This window comes from Artibeus jamaicensis, unplaced genomic scaffold, assembly GCF_021234435.1.
Source record: "Artibeus jamaicensis isolate MK-2021 breed Jamaican fruit bat unplaced genomic scaffold, CSHL_Jam_final contig_786, whole genome shotgun sequence".
Lineage (NCBI taxonomy): Eukaryota > Metazoa > Chordata > Mammalia > Chiroptera > Phyllostomidae > Artibeus > Artibeus jamaicensis.
The window spans coordinates 3,895,601-3,911,808 of record NW_026521971.1 but is presented as its reverse complement, the minus strand read 5'-3'; the positions used below and the strand labels follow the sequence as shown (position 1 = coordinate 3,911,808).

Here is a 16,208-nt window from a genome sequence, read left to right as displayed (position 1 = left end):
ACCCTGAACTTCATGTGTGAGGTGAACTTTGCCCCTCTCTTGCCCTCAGACCAGAGGGGGCCCCCCATTACAACACCCAGGAGTGCCCCAGAACTCCCCTGGAAGCATTTTCCACTCTTGTAATTGACTTAATCATTTGCGGTCATTTAATGCCTGCCTTCCCTGTAAGACGGGAGGACAGGCCTGCTTCTCCGTCTGGCGCAGCATCACCCTCAGTGCCCAGCCGTGTGTGGCACCTGAAGGCCACTCAGTGAGAATCTGCTAAGTGACTGTCTAGCAAGGACAGGCCTGGGGGCACTGAAGCCAGGAGTCACCTCCCATCCCTGGACACCTGGACAGCGCTGCCACCTCCAGTTGCTAATCTGCCAGTGGTGTCCTTTGCAAAAAAAACCTGGAATGGACTGGGTGAAAAAGGTGAAGGGACTGGGACCTACACGTTGGTCGTCACAGCATGGCCCCAGGGATGGAGAGTACTGCGTAGGACATAGAGTCAATAATATTGTAATAACTCTGTACGGTGCCAGTTGGGCACCTGAAACACCAAGGGGACCACTCTGTAAAGTATATGACTGTCTCACCATTCTGCAGTACACCTGAAACTAATACAAAATAAGTCAATGTAAACTCTACTGGAAAATAAAATTTAAAAATAAAAAAGCCTTGGACTTTCAGCCACCCTGAAAAAACCCCAGCTGGTGGAGGTTCCTAGGTCCCCCAGCCACAGTGACCGATGACCGCCCCCACCACCCACGGCTGGTGTTATCCTTAGGTCTACAGGAATATGGCCCTGACTGCCAAGCAGACTCACTGAATGCAACACTAAGTCAGTCCCCTGAATCAGCCAAGAAACAAAAAGCACACTCAACTTGGGCCATTTGAGGAAAGCTTAATAAAGGGACCACCAACATGGGGCTGGGTGTAGGGAAAACACAACCCACAGTAAGGAACTCCAGCGCCAGTAACAGCACATGGCAGACCAGTTACCACTCAGAGGTCTTCTGAGGCCAGAGGCAGAAACAGCCACAGAACCCTGAGACAAGGATGGACTTCTAGAAGCTGGGACTTTCAGTGGAGGGACACAACCTACCTGTGACGACCACTGAGGGAAGGAGCTAAGGCTAAGAGAACGGTACCCCGACCTCTCTCTCCCCTCATCCAACCCAAGGGAAGCCAGGAGGCAGGAGAGACCATGCAGGGCAGAGAAGGCTCGAGAACACTCTGGGAAACAAACAGAAGATACCTGGCACATGCTGTCCCTCTTCAAGGCTGGGGGTTAGGTGTGGTGACGAAAGGGCAGTACAGACACTTCACTGTGAAATCAGACAGGCCTGGGCTTGAATTGTGGCCCCTCATCTCTGGTTGTTTCATGTTGGCAAAAGTTTTATTGATGCTGAGTTTCACCTTTCTCATCTACAAAATGGTGACGATAACAATATCTACTTCATGCGCATTTAAAGATTAAATAAGAGGCCCTGACCAGGTAACGGAGTTGATTAAAGCATCCTCCCAATAGCCAAGGTTGCAGGTTCGATCCCAGGTCTGGGCACATACAAGAAACAAACAATGAATGCATAATAAGTGGAACAACAAAATGATGTTTCTCTTCTTCTCCCTTCCTCTCTCTAAAATCAGTAAATTAAAAAAAATTTTAATAAAGATTAAATAAAATGATGTTGGTAAAGTACTAACACAGCAGCAGCCTCATAGTGAGCACTTTCATTAACGGTGATTATGTTACTATTCCTCAACCTTCTCTCCCGGCTTAGCAAGCCAGCTGCCCTGCCTCCACCAGAACACCCAGACAAAGGAAAGACCTGCCCATTCCTGTCCTGAATGACAAGCAAGACCAAGGGATGTGGACTTGAATAGGCCTGCAAGGAGTGGACTGAAGAGGCGACTGGAGGCAGGCTTCCACTGCTGGAACCGCCCATGCCCCAGGGCGGCTGCCCCGCCCCGCACCTGAGGGCCAGAGAGCCTGCCCTGGCCAGCAGCAGGGCACTCTGGGGTGGGGGCGGGAAGGGGTGGAACCTGACCTAGAGTGGCCTTATTTATTTATTTTTTTGAATCCTTACCTAAGGACATACCGTTGATTTTTGAGAGGGAAAGAGAGAGAAACATAGATGTGAGAAACACCCAAGGGCTGCCTCTCATAGGCCCCCAACTGGGACAGAACCCACAACCCAGGCACGTGACCCGATCAAGAATCAAACCCTCAAGAGCAGGGCGATGATGGGGGGGGGGGGGCGCGGGGATAACGGCGGAAAACTGTAAGAACATAATCAATAAACTACGCTTTAAAAAATTAAAAATTTAAAAAAGAATCAAACTCTTGAACCCTCAACCCTTTGGTACAGGGATGACACCCGACCCACTGAGCGAACCCCGCCAGGCCAAGAGTGGCCAGCAGTGGCTGGTGTAGCTCAGTGGATTGAGCGCAGGCCTGCGAACCAAAGGATCCTGGTTTGATTCCCAGTCAGGGACACATGCCTGGGTTGCAGGCCAGTTCCCAGCAGGGGACACATGAGAGGCAACCATACATTTGTATTTCTCTCCCTCTCTCCTTCCCTTCCCCTCTATAAAGATAAATAAAACCTTAAAAAAAAAAAAAAGAAGGTGGTCGAGCAGGCTTTGCAAGTCTGAGAGACAGGCTAGGCCACTCTCCAGCACTGCAAATTCGGGCAGAGGACCAGGCCTCCCTGAGCTCCACATCTTCCTCGGTAAAACGGAGGTAGGAGGTAGGAGGAAGGAGCGAAGCCGGCCCCGGGCCGCGGGGACTAAATGAGGTAGGATGGAAAGCGCCGGCGCAGCTCCGGGCTCCCAATAAGGGCGGCACAGACGCCCACTCTTCATTATGATTACTACCATAATAACAAAGCGCTCCCCAGAAAAACAAAATGCTCCGATAAGCGCTACTCCACGATCACCCGACCGCCAGTCCTCGGCTGAGGGGGTCTGGGAGTGGCCGGGTCACACCTGGGACTCTCCGCCCTGCCGTTGCCCCCACTGCGGACCACGCACGGGGGCCACCTGGGGAGCGAGGTCGGGACGCGGGGAGAAAAGCTCGCCAGAGGCGAGGCGCGCGCTGCGGGCCTTTGCTCAGGTAGAAGACCATCGGCCAAACAGTCCACCAATTGGCCCGGTCATTTTGCGAACGTCCACCTGCCGCCCCCGAACCGCAGCCCCAGCCTGCACTCACCCTCCTGGCTGCGGGCGGGATACGCCAGCAGCCACAGCAATACTAGCCACCAACAGAGGAGCCCCATGGTGCCAAGCGGCGGCGGAGACCACCGCCCAGCGCGAAGGGAAAGCGTCGCGCAGCAGTGGTAGACGTGGTCCCAGAAGGAGGAGGGCCGTGGGAGGACAGTGCGCGGGCGCGGCCCGCGCCGCCATCTTGGAAGCTGGAAGCGGACGCCATCTTGGTGTCGGGCGACCTGCTTCCGGCTTGTAGCCTACGCGATGGTCTCAGGGATCTTCGCGAGCCGAGCACCAAACATTTCAGGTCATCTGGAACTTTCCTGTTCCTGACCCCCAACTTCTGGGCGCGGGTCCAGCCAACACCCGTGGCCCTCTTTCCGCAGGGGCTAGCCTGGCTGCTGGCAGCACACGCTGCACCTGCTGGGTGCTGTATGATTGGGCCAGGAGGGCAGGAGGCCTCCTCCTTGCAGTGAGTGCCCCACTGCAAACCCTCCAAGCTCCTGTTCTGCCGCTGCTACCCTACCTGGGGCTGCCGGATAGAGTACAGGATGCCCTGTTAAGTTTGAACTTCACAGGAATAATAAATAGGTTTTTACTGTAAGAGACAATGAAATTCAAGTGTAACTGAATGCCCCCTAATTTTATTTGCTACATCTGGTCGTCTTAACCCTAGATGTCTGCTCAGGGCAGGAGGCTTTCATTGGTTTTGTGGACGTAAGAAACATCCAAACCAATAGAGAATTTTTGTGAGACTGAGCTAAATTGACATCAATTGCCAGGAAGCAAAATCTCAACAGATTAAGAAAAAGCTTTAGAGAATGGCAATTTTGCAGCTTCCGAGGGGATGGACCCCTGGAAAAACTGGAATTATCTTGTAGGCGTCATGCTCCTTGTAACCCATCTGTGTCAGTGTACCAGTTGGTGGTGTTGTGAGAGGCTGCCTTTGGCTTCGGTGAATTTTTCAGTACATTGGCCCATTTCATGATGGGTGATTTATAGGCACACCTGGCCATACCATGCTGAGTGTGCAGCAGTTTTTGACCAAAAAAAGACACGACCCCTGTGCCCAATTCCCCCCATTCACTTGATCTTGCCCCTGGCAACTTTTGTTTGTTTGTTTCCCCAGATGAAGAAAGTCCTGGAAGAGAAACATTTTGCTAATATGGAAGAGGTGAAACAAACGAACGAACAAACAAAAACAGCAGAAGCACCAAAAGGTATTAAAATCAATGAGTTCAAAAACTGCTTTGAGCCCTGGCTGGCGTAGCTCAGTGGATTGAGCGCGGGCCTGCGAACCAGGGTATCGAGGTTCGATTCCCAGTCAGGGCACATGCCTGGGTTGCAGGCCAGTTCCCAGCAGGGGACTCACGAGAGGCAACCACACATTGATGTTTCTCTCCCACTCTTTCTCCTTCTCTTCCCCTCTCTCGAAAAATAAATAAAATATTTTTAAAAAAAACTGCTTTGACCAGTGGGGAAAAAATCTCGATTCCCAGTCAGGGCACATGCCTGGGTTGTAGGCCAGGTGTACCAGATGGAGGCCCATGAGAGGTAACCACACATTGATGCTTCTCTCCCACTCTTTCTCCTTCCCTTCCCCTCTCTCTAAACAATTTTTTTAAAATCTTAAAAAGAAGAAGAACCCGGGCTTCTTGGCCATGTGGTGAATTCTGGTTCCAACATTTATAACAGTATATGGTCATTCAGGTCCGTAGCTTTTCTCAAAGTTCAGTTCCTTCATCTATAAAATGGAGATGAAATTATAGAATTATATGGATTATATGAGATGTAATGTGATCAGTGCAGTTACTGATACACAATAAGTACTTCAAAGTGGTAGTTGTTACTAGTTAGACTATATGATTCTAGTAGAGGAACCATAGTCCCCTTGTGCCCATCCCAAATTGTTGGACCAGAAAGTTGCATGATCAATCTGCCCCCGTGGATGATTCTTATATTCTAAGTAGGTTGGTTGGAGCATCTTCCCATAAGCTGCAAAGTGGCAGGTTCAATTCTCAGTCAGGGCACGTGCCTGGGTTGTGGGTTTGGTCCCCAGTCGGGGTGTGTACAAGAGGCAGCCAGTTGATATTTCTCTCTCACATTGATGTTTCTTTCCCTCTCTCTCCACAATCAGTGGGTGTGTCCTTAGGTGAGGATTAAACGTAGATAGATAGATAGACAGACAGACAGCATGCTTTTGCTGCAATAAATTCTCCAGCAGGTCCAGGAGGATGTGACATGGCTCTAGAGCTGATCACTACAGCCATCATTTCGCTAACTACCTCCCTCGCCCCCAACAGTGCAATAACAAACGTTTCCTTCCTTAAAACTTACTGTCTCCCTGTTCCTCCTCTCTGCCCAATCCGAAGGTGCACAAAAGGCCAATAGGACAGAGAAGTAAGGGGATTTAGGATGAATGAAAAGGAGGCCAATTTGACTCATCCAGACACTCCAATACGGATGCCCTACAGTTAACCAACCACTCCTTCCTCTTTTCCTTGTCCTCTCCCTCCCTGTGTGTGTCGGCTCCTTGGAGAGGTGCGCTTACAGATGTTGGAATCCTCGCTTAAGGACTTCTCAGTAAGTACAGTCAACAGGAGAGAATGCACGTTTGACTGTCCACCACCAGGTGTCACATGCACTTATTTTGGGGGAGAAAATTGCCTTCAAGCTTGTCTTGAAACTAATTTTATTTTCGAGTGTTTTTTTTGGTGGGGAGCAGGGGAGATGGGTAACAGTTGACATCATCCTTTTCTTTTGGCTGAAATGAGTTCTCTGCACCAGCACCCTAGGACCTGGGGCTGTTCATACAAGAGGCCGGTAACAGTTGGGACTGTTACGCACAGCCACGCACTTGCACTCCTGGTGTTTTTTGTCCCCCTCGATGTGTTTGCCTATGTTATTTTAATGTAGTGAGTCACAAGGACCTCTCTCCTTTTTCTCTCTTCCTCCCTTTCACATCAACACACCAGTATTTACTTTCGTTTTGATCACTGTGGCAAAGTGTATTTTCCAAAGATTGCAGCAGTAGTGTGCCCCATCCCACAGGCTGTTCTACAAGTAAGTTTGCCACTGCCCCATCAACAGGTGGGATCGAATTCCCCCGCCCCTTGGATCTGGAGGGGCCTGTGACTCCCACGTGACCAACAGAATGTAGCAGTTTGTGACATGATCCTGTATGACTTCCAAGGCCACACTACGTAGGCTTTACCCTTTTGCTTGAAGATTCATACGGGATCCCTGAGTCCCAAAGCAGTTGGACTGTGCAGAGGCTGCCGTGCTCAGAGGAAGGTCACACCAGCTTGCACAGAGCGCCCCGACGCGACGACATGAAAGGCGATGCCCGCCGTCACCAGCGGATCCCAGCCTCACGCTGTTCCAGCTTCAGAGCCCCTGGCAGGCTGCTGCCTGCGAGGCCAGAGCCAGAGAGGCCCGGCTGGAGCTCTCCCCGAATGCCTGGCCCCCAGAAACAGAGATTAAAAGTGTGTTGTTGCTTTAAGTCACTATGTTTTGTGTGACTTCTGAGAGAATAGATAACTTTATTTTGTATGAAATTCCTTTAATCTAAGGAAGATATTTTAATAAATTTTAATAAATCAGTACTTGGGGCATATATGCATGGTTTTATTCCAAGTTCCTTTCCCACTTTTATCATTTGAATGTTATCTGCTGATGGACTTCAGTTGACCCCATGTACTCAGTACTGTCTCATCAATAATAGGTATTCTCTCTAGTAATAACGAAAGGAAACTGACTTGATCTCCTTCAATAATTCCTCCCAAGATGTGTATTTGAGGAGAGTCGTGCCCTGAAACACAGGTAAAGCGATGTATAGTAGTTGCGGGAAGTACTACCTGCCTGAAACTCATACAAAATACTGTCGAATGTAAAATGTAATTGAAAAAAAAAATTTAAGTAACTACAATTAAAAAAAAAAGAATGCTATCTAGCATAACCACAGCTTACACCTCCACTGTACTAGGAGACCTCTGCATTCCCAGTGTGGGTGCCGAGTCCTTGGCATTTGTGTGTTCATTCGGGCGGTTTTCTCCCGGAGACGTGTTTCCCGTTCGACTTGCTGGGAAACTGCCGCACGGAGAACACGGCTCGGTGTCACGTGATGGGGTGTTTCTGACGGAGCTAATGTCAGAACACCAGTTGGAAGCCAAGACTTTATAATAGGGTTTGCAATCAGTGACTCATTTCAAATGATATCACACCGTTCATCAATACTTTTGTAATAGCATATGTAAGCAAATCTTAGATTTCAGTAAGTTAATTGTATTCAAAAGCTAATGAGGAGGGGTTTGAGACACAGAGAGGATAATGTCTGAGAAGTGGGGAAAGGGATCCAGAGAGGGAAAAACTTGAGAGAGAGGAATACCTCCTCCATTGGAACAGAACAGGATGGATGCAGATCAGCTGTTTCCCCGTGAAGAGGAAAGGAGAGCAAGCCTGGTGATACACAAATCTCAGGAGAGTGGAGAGTGCAAACCTGAAATAGCCCGAACGAAGAATGGCATGGGAGCTAAGAATACAGAAGAGCTCTGCGGGAGTGCTGGGGGTGCAGCGGTGGTTGCCAAGTGACTGTAGTGACGAATGGCACCGTTAAGTGTCCCCCCAGCAGCCCGCAGCAGCCCGGGAGTTCACAGTGGCTGGAATTAGCCCAGAGTTAGTGTGTTTCCAGGCCTGTGGGATGGAACGACTTTTCAAATTAGTTGAAAATTATGGTATTTGCTAATGTTTGTCAGAATAGTTAAGTCTTAACATTATTTCTAAAGAGCACTTTCAAGAGATGGCCATTTCTTAGGTTCATGAGTACAGGGTGTAACCTAACAATCATTGTAATCAGTGTATTCGTTATGTTGGGGAACAAATTACCCCAACACTTTGTCTGGAAACAGCAACAATCATTTCTCATCCCACCTACTGAGGTGGGCTAGGGATTCGGGAGCGGCCTAGCTGGACGGCTCTGTCCACAGTCAAGATGTTGGCTGGGCTCCAGTCAGCCGAGGGCTTAATGGGGGCAAAGGTCTGCTTCCAAGATGGCAAGTTGGCGCTGACTGTGGGCAGAAGCGCTCAGCTCGTAACCATGGGGATCTCTCAGTAGGACGATTTGTGTGCTTGTAACACAACAGCCAGCTTTCCCCAGACCACATGAGCCAAGCAAACCCCCAATATCTTGTATGGCCTACCCTCAGAAATCACACATCCTTCTTTCTGCAGTATCCTGCTGGTTACACGATGTAGGAGAGGACTATCCAGGTTTTTATATCCTGGTACCGATGCCAGGAAGTGAGGATCATCACCAGATGTGTGGGAGGCTGGCTTACCACAGCTGAAGAGAAAGATTTGGGTACTATAGTATAAACACCTGATGATGTTAATAATAGGAAAATTAAATTAAACCCTACCCAAGCCATGACCTAACGGTTGATTACCTACTTATCTAGTGTGTTCTTCCTTCCCTTTTTAATTCACTGAATTTGATTTTTTTCTTTTTTTGAGAGGCACCTGAACTTACAACAGGATTTCAGAAGTTGTTTAGGAAGTACAGAATCTTAAAGTAATGAAGAAATTCCTAAATTATGGTTCAGTTCACTGTGTTTGACACTGTATCCAATGGAGCATTTGAAGACACTGATTCATTAACCCTACCTTCAAATTATTAAAACTGACATCAAAATGATGACTACAAAAAGGGAAATGGGCCACGTATCTTTTGTTCTAAAAACAGTACATGCAGTTCCCAAGAAGGAAGATAAAATCATTCAAGTGTTGGAAGTAAGTACCCTTACAGCCAAGCTTTCCAAGGGAGCATACCTGCCTCGACTGGGGGGTCCTCTTCTCACCCCACTCCATCCCCACTCCCGGGAACCCCCGGATTACTTGAGGGTTAGTGGAGTATCTCATGATACTGCCTGGCGTTCTGCTACTACCAGTACCAAAATGCCCAAATAAACGGGAAAATATACAAACTTAAAATGTGAGCATCTGTGCCCCTTTGAAAAGCACTCGTTGGGCCTTTTGCTAATGACCCACTGAGCCGTCAAGAAAGGGCAAAGTAAAAACACCGCTTTTGGGTGAAGTGGCAGCATGTCGTGTTGTTTCACTTCAATCGGTGGTGTGACAAGGGGTTAAAAATAATAGTAATAATAATAAAATTAAATAAAATAAATAAATAAATAAAATTGAGCATCTGTTTTTATTTTATTAAGATACTTTGTTAAAAGACCTTTTAACAAACTATAGTATAAACACCAGATGATGTTAATAATAGGAAAATTAAACCCTACCTAAAAAATGTTTTATTTTTAGAGAGAGAGGAAGGGAGAGGGAGAGAGAGAGGGAGAGAAGCATCCATGTGGGAGAGAAACATCCATCAGTTGCCTCTCATAAGGCCCCAGCTGGGGGCCCAACCTGCAACCCAGGCATGTGCCCTGGCTGGGAACTGCTCCGGTGACCTTTTGGTTTGCAGGCCTGTGCTCAACTGACTGAGCCACACCAGCCAGGGCTAAATGACCTTTTTGAGTGTATAACAAAAACTAAAATTATCGTACTATCACATGCCAAGTGCTGGGTTAAGTATTTGATTATATATCCCACGAAGTTCTTAAAATATCCTTGCCATAGATATGTTACATATGTTAAAAATAAAGAAAATCGCCCTGGCTGGTATGACTTGGTTGGAGCATCATCTCATAGAATGAAAGATTGTACTTTCAATGCCCAGTGAAGGCACATATCCAGGATGCAGATTCAATCCCTGGTCAGGGCGCATATGAGAAGGCAACCGATGTTTCTCTCTCTCTCTTTCTCTCTCTCTCAAAGCAATGAAAAAATATCCCCAGGTGAAAATAAATAAATATATATAAAGAAAGAAAATAAAATACTAATTTTCCTAAGGTCTCACATTAAACGACATATCCTGAATATGAACCCCAACTCAAACTCTGTCAGTATGTGAAATGACCCATATGTATTATTCTCGTTTAATTCTCACTACAAGCCCATTTCTGAAACTTAGAAAAATTAAGCAACAACTTGAGAAAGTTCATAAGCTAGTGAGTTGTGCAGGGACTCAAATCTAGGTCCACCTCCACATCCAATGTATTTTGCCGCAAACATAGAAAAGTGACATATTACGGATACAAAGTTAAGATGAACCCAGTAGGCCACGGAAATAGGTGGGGAGTGCCCTGGAACAACGCGTAACCAGTATTCAGTTTATCTTCTCAAAATCGGGACTCAGACAAAGGTCAACAATATCTGGCTTCATGTGAGCAACGGCAGCAAAAATACTACTTTACCAACTGCCGTGAAAAGAGTGAGCCTCTGTCCAAGTGCTCCCGTTGGCACGGAAAAGCCTCTGTGGGGTGTCGCGGCGGGGCCGAGAGGAAGAGGAGGCTTGGAGGGCGCTCTGTCAGAGCAGGGCACTGGGTGTGAGTAAGGTGTCCGTGTGCAGGAAGGACTACAATTTGACAACAAAAGGGATGTACTTAGTGGCATCTCACACTTCCAGCATCTGCTCAGAGGGACGCCCTGGAATCAGTTTACTAGGAACACACGGACGAACTGGAAGGCAGCACTTCGAACCAGTGCCTTTGATTTTCTTTGCTTTCCCTCCTGACCCCACCTCTTTCTTTAAATATCCTCTGTTTACAAAAAAAAAATTTTTTTAATGTGTCATTGTAAGGATTCTTGCAAATAGTTTTCATATTTTGTAAGACGGCAATTTTTTTAAATAGAGGACATTTCTTCTAAGCCACATACACCCTAAAATTCAAGACAGCTTCCCTGAATTGCCTCACTGAGTCCAAAGACCTGTCTGTGAGTCTGGGACATTTTATCACACTAGGGTTACATCAGAATGATGTAGCAGCCAAACTGGTTCCTACTGGCCAAAGATGGAGCAATTTGAGCATAAGAATGAATAATTTCAATAGCAAGAGATACTTCACATTAGAATCCATGAATTCATACTGATATTATTAAAATGTTTTTTAGAACTTCCGGCCAAGATGGAGGCGTAGGTAGACACACTGTGCCTCCTCACACAACCAAAAGGAGAACAACAACGAATTTAAAAGCAAAAAACAACCAGAACTGCCAGAAAATCAAACTGTATGGAAGTCCGACAACAAAGGAGGTAAAGAAGAAACATTCATCCAGACTGGCAGGAGGGGCGGAGACGGGCAGCTGGGCGGAGAGGACTTGGGGCAGGGTGGCACCTGGAGGACCAGGATGGGCCTGTCTGTGGCTGTTGGACCAGGTGAGGTGGCAGCTGACTGACTGGGCGGTCCCACGTTTACATGCAGATAAACTGGGAGGAACAACTGGGGAGGGAGGCAGACCACACAACCCAGGATTCCAGGGGGAAAATAAAGCCTCAAACCTCTGACTGGAAACACCTGTGCAGGTTCAGGTGGCAGAGGGAGAAACGCCCAGCCTCACAGGAGAGTTTGTTGGAGAGACCCACAGGGTCCTAGAATGAACACAAGCCCACCTAGGAATCAGCACCAGAAGGGCCCAGTTTGCTTATGGGAAGTGAGGGAAGTGACTAAAATCCAGTAGAGAGCAGAGCAAGCGCCACTGTTCCCTCTGGACCCCTCCCCCATATACGGCGCCACAACGCAGCATCATGGATTGCCCCAACCTTGCCAATACCTAAAGCTCCGCCTCTCATGTAGCAGGTGTGCCAAGACACACAAAAAATGGCCTAAATGAAAGAACAGAGCAAAGCTCCAGAAAAAATACAATTAAATGGTGAAGAGATAGCCAACCTATCAGACCCACAATTCAAAACACTGGTAATCAGGATGCACACAGAAATGGTTGAGTATGGTTGCAAAATAGAGGAAAGAGTGAAGGGTAGGCAAAGTGAATTAAAGGAAAATGCACAGGGAACCAACAGTGACGGGAAGAAAACCAAGTCTCAAATAAATGGTTTGGAACAGAAGGAAGAAATATACATTCAACCAGAACAGAATGAAGAAATAAGAATTCAAGAAAGTGAGGAGAAACTCAGGAACCTCTGGGACACTTTAAATGCTCCAACATCCGAATCATAAGGGTGCCAGCAGGAGAAGAGGAAAAGCAAGAAATTAAAAACTCATTTGAAAGAATAATGAAGAACTTCCCTAATGTGGCAAAGGAAATAGACTTCCAGGAAGTCCAGGAAGCTCAGAGAACCCCAAAGAACTTGGATCCAAGGAGGAACACACCAAGGCACATCATAATTACATTACCCAAGATTAAAGATAAGGAGAGAATCTTAAAAGCAGTAAAAGGAGACAGTTACTTGCAAAGGAGTTCCCATAAGACTATCAACTGATTTCTCAAAAGAAACCTTACAGGTAAGAAGGGGCTGGAAAGAAGTATTCCAAGTCATGAAAGGCAAGGACCAACATCCAAGATTACTCTTCCCAGCAAAGCTATCATTTAGAATGGAAGGGCAGATAAAGTGCTTCCCAGATAAGGCCAAGTTAAAGGAGTTCATCATCACCAAGCCCTTATTATGAAATGTTAAAGGGAAATATCTAAGAAAAAAAGATGATAAAAAACATGAACAGTAAAATGACAACAAACTCACAACTATGAACAACTGAACCTAAAAAAAAATGAACTAAGCAAACAACTAAGAACAGGAACAGAATCGCAGAAATGGAGATCACAAGGAGGGATATCAGCAGGGAAGGAGAGGAGAGAATGGGGGAAAAGGTACAGGGAATAAGAAGTATAAATGGTGGGTAGAAAATAGACAGGGGGAGGTTAAGAATAGTATGGGAAATGCAGAAGCCAAAGAATTTATATGTACAACCCATGGACATGAACTAAGTGGGGAAGAATGTGGGTGGGAGGGGTGTAGGGCGGAGGGAATAAAGGGGGGCAATGGAACAACTGTAATAGCAAAATCAATAAAATACATTTTAAAAAATGTTTTTTGACTAATTAACCCTTTGGAAGATGCTGGAGAACCAACTCTATTCAGATGATTGGAAAATAAAAGGAAAGAATCAGGAATTTATGTTCCTGACAAAGATTATTATTTCAGGGTAACCAAATTATTTGATAAGGGGAAGGTTTTTAGCATAGAAATATTTGACCCAATTGATACTGAAACGATAGAATTAAAATTGAGCCCTGGCTGGTGTGACTCAATGGATTGAGTGTTGACCTGCGAACCAAAGGGTTGCTGATTCTATTCCCAGTCAGGGCAGACGCCTGGGTTGTGGGCCAGGTTCACAGTAGGGGCACTCGAGAAATAACCACACAGTGATGTTTCCCTCTCTTCCTCCCTTCCCCTCTCTAAAAATAAATAAAATTTTTTTAATTGCAATTTTGCGACTGCTAATGTAATAAAGAATGTTGGCCAAGATCACCAAAGGCTACAGCGATGGTTGATTTGATGTGTAAATTTGACAGGGCTGAAGGGATGCCCAAATAGTCAGTAAAACATTTCTGGATGTGTCTGTGAGGGACACCCATTTTGTGAGACACTCAAAATCCAACACCCATTCATGATTTCAAAAATAAATCTCAAAAAAGTAGGATCAAAAGGAAACTTTCTCAATCTATTAAAGGGCATCTACTATAAACATGTATCTAACATCATACTTAATAATGAAAGATTGTTTCCCCTTAACCTCAGGAAAAGGCAGTGATGTCTGTCCATTTTGACTATTTCCTTTTTTAAAAACATTTTATTTATTTATTTTTAGGGAGGGGAAGGGAGGGAGAAAGAGAGGGTGAGAAACATCAGTGTGTGGTTGCCGCTCACTTGCCTCTAACCAGGGACCCAAGCCACAACCCAGGCATGTGCTGTGACCAGGAATCAAACCAGCAACCCTTTAGTTTGCAGGCTGGCACTTAGTCCACTGAGCCACACCAGCGTGGGCCATTTTGACGATTTCTATCTAACATTCTATTGATGGCCTAGCCAGTGCAATAAGCAATAAAGAGAAACCGAAGGTGTACAGTTCAAAAAGAAGGGACAATGTTTTTTAGGTAGATGATATTGTTCCTAGAAAATTCCATGGCAACTACCAAAACAATACCAGAAAGTGATTTTAGCAAGGTTGCCTGATACAAGATCAACGGACAAAAATAGATTGTTTCTATATACTCACAACAATACCAAAGTGAAATAAAGAAATCAATTCCATTCAGTGTCATCAAAAATACTCAGGAGTAATCTCAGTAAAGAAGTGCCAATTCTGTACACTGAAAACTATAAAACACTGCTGACTGAAATCGAGGGAGACCCAAATAGATGGGCAGATAGATCATGGCCATGATTGGAATATGATAGCACATCTCTCCAAACTGATACAATATAACCTCTAACAAAATCACAGGGCTTTTGTAGAAATTGACAAACTTATCCAGGAATTTATATGGAAACACCAAGACTGAAATATTCAAATCAATTTTGTGGGAAACCTCCCCCCAAGACTTAACACTAACTTAAAAACTCAAGACAGTATTGCATATAGATCAGTGAGGTAGGCAAGGAAGTCCAGATGTAAATCTACACATTATGTGGTCAACTGATTTTCAATAAACATGCCCAGGTAATTCAGTGGGGTAAAAATTGGTCAGCCATACAAAATACAATGAACTGTACACTTACATTGATTGACATCTTTGATATGTAAATTATGCTTCAATAAAAGTACTAAAGAAATTCTTTTTACAATTATGAGACAACTTGAAGTTTTAACTGTCTACTTGATTATATTTAGGAATTATTAGTTTTTAAGGTATAATGGTATCATGCTTATGTGTTTTAGAAAGTCTTTAGTTTTAGATGTGTTAAAATATTTTAGGATAACCTAATATGATTTGGAAAATTTTGCTTCAAAATAATTGAAGAGGACAAATTAGATTTACAGATCAAAACAAGTGAACAAAAACCCCAGAGAAGTATCTTGAATTTTTATTTCCAAAACTTGATGGTCACTACACTCTACACTTATTAAATTCTGTGTTTGTAATTTCCAAAATAAACAGAATTTTCAAAAACTTCACAAAGCTTTTTTTTGGGGGGGTAGATTGTGACAGTCCTATAGTTACTCAAAAAAAAATCATGAGTTTCATTATCAGCCATTCTGCACATGGCACACTGAGGATGCATAACACGATGTAGTTACTGGTCTTCATGCAACAGAGGAGTACAACAGCCACACTATGTAGCTCCCACCAGGATGTAAAAGCCAGCGTTATCACAATAACGTTTTTCTTGTGAAATTCATCTAAAACGTAGCCTAAAGCTTAGAAATAGGCAGATGAACTGTAGTAGCTTCACTGGTTCTGTGCTAAAATTAATTAGCTGATTTGAGAAATAAAGTATGCTAAAATGTCAATTCCGAATGAGTAAAAACTGGCATCACATTGTTTAAGTTCTATGTATTAAGGCATTTGTTCTCTGCCAGGCATTCCTTGAAGGTAGAGACTGTGTTATTCAGTATGTGACCTACCACACTGTAGAGTATGTGCTCAATAGTTACTAAAGTTTGTTGACTTTAATAGGCTAGCTGAAAGCTTGGGAAAATTACTACTTAAAATGTTTTTTTAAAGCACAATCCAAGAAAAAAATATAAGATCCATGGTCATAAAAAAAGGTGTAATATTTACCATTCCTCTACTTAAATAAAGTAGTAAGCAAGTTGGCTTTAAAGTAATGACTTTATTAATAAATATACATCCATATGATGATGTAGATACAAATCATGAACACTACTCCATTCCCATACACATAATTGCACACGAGTAGCTCAAGTTCATGGACATAAAAACATACACAGTATCTATTCAGACTTTTTACAGCAGAGGACAGCGTGCTTATATCAGTTCATTGGTAATTATTTTCTCCACAGTTATCTGTGGAAAAAGGAAACGGTGAAACTTAAAAGAGTCAAAGTGGTCTGATTACTATAAATCACACACTTGATTTACTACAGCATTAAATTTTCCAAAAATTAAATACATTATATGTGAGAGCAGAGATTTAT

The 16,208-nt window shown here is 44.7% G+C and overlaps 1 protein-coding gene, 1 long non-coding RNA gene and 1 other non-coding gene across 7 annotated transcripts in view; 2 read left to right on the top strand and 1 right to left on the bottom strand.

Annotated features, from left to right (window-relative positions):
* Positions 1 to 16,208, bottom strand: part of LOC119044169 (thioredoxin domain-containing protein 15) — a 39,017-nt gene that overhangs the window by 13,205 nt on the left and 9,604 nt on the right. The window contains exon 1 of one of the 4 annotated variants that reach the window (XM_037138420.2): positions 3,197 to 3,279. The exons of the other annotated variants lie outside the window; for them this stretch is intronic. Within the exon in view, the coding sequence (XP_036994315.2) occupies positions 3,197 to 3,263 (67 nt within the window). The 5' untranslated portion in view covers positions 3,264 to 3,279. Of the gene's footprint in view, positions 1 to 3,196; positions 3,280 to 16,208 lie in introns of those variants that run through there. 4 annotated transcript variants of the gene reach the window in all.
* On the top strand, positions 3,414 to 6,795 carry LOC128628498 (uncharacterized). Of its 2 annotated transcripts, none has more exons than XR_008392900.1 (4): positions 3,414 to 3,499; positions 4,322 to 4,412; positions 5,732 to 5,775; positions 6,283 to 6,795. It is a non-coding gene; the product is annotated as an uncharacterized LOC128628498 (long non-coding RNA). The 2 variants fall into 2 exon arrangements; XR_008392899.1 differs by having other exon boundaries at positions 5,565 to 5,775.
* LOC119044176 (small nucleolar RNA SNORA21) lies at positions 9,195 to 9,330 on the top strand. The gene has a single exon (XR_005081557.2). It is a non-coding gene; the product is annotated as a small nucleolar RNA SNORA21 (small nucleolar RNA).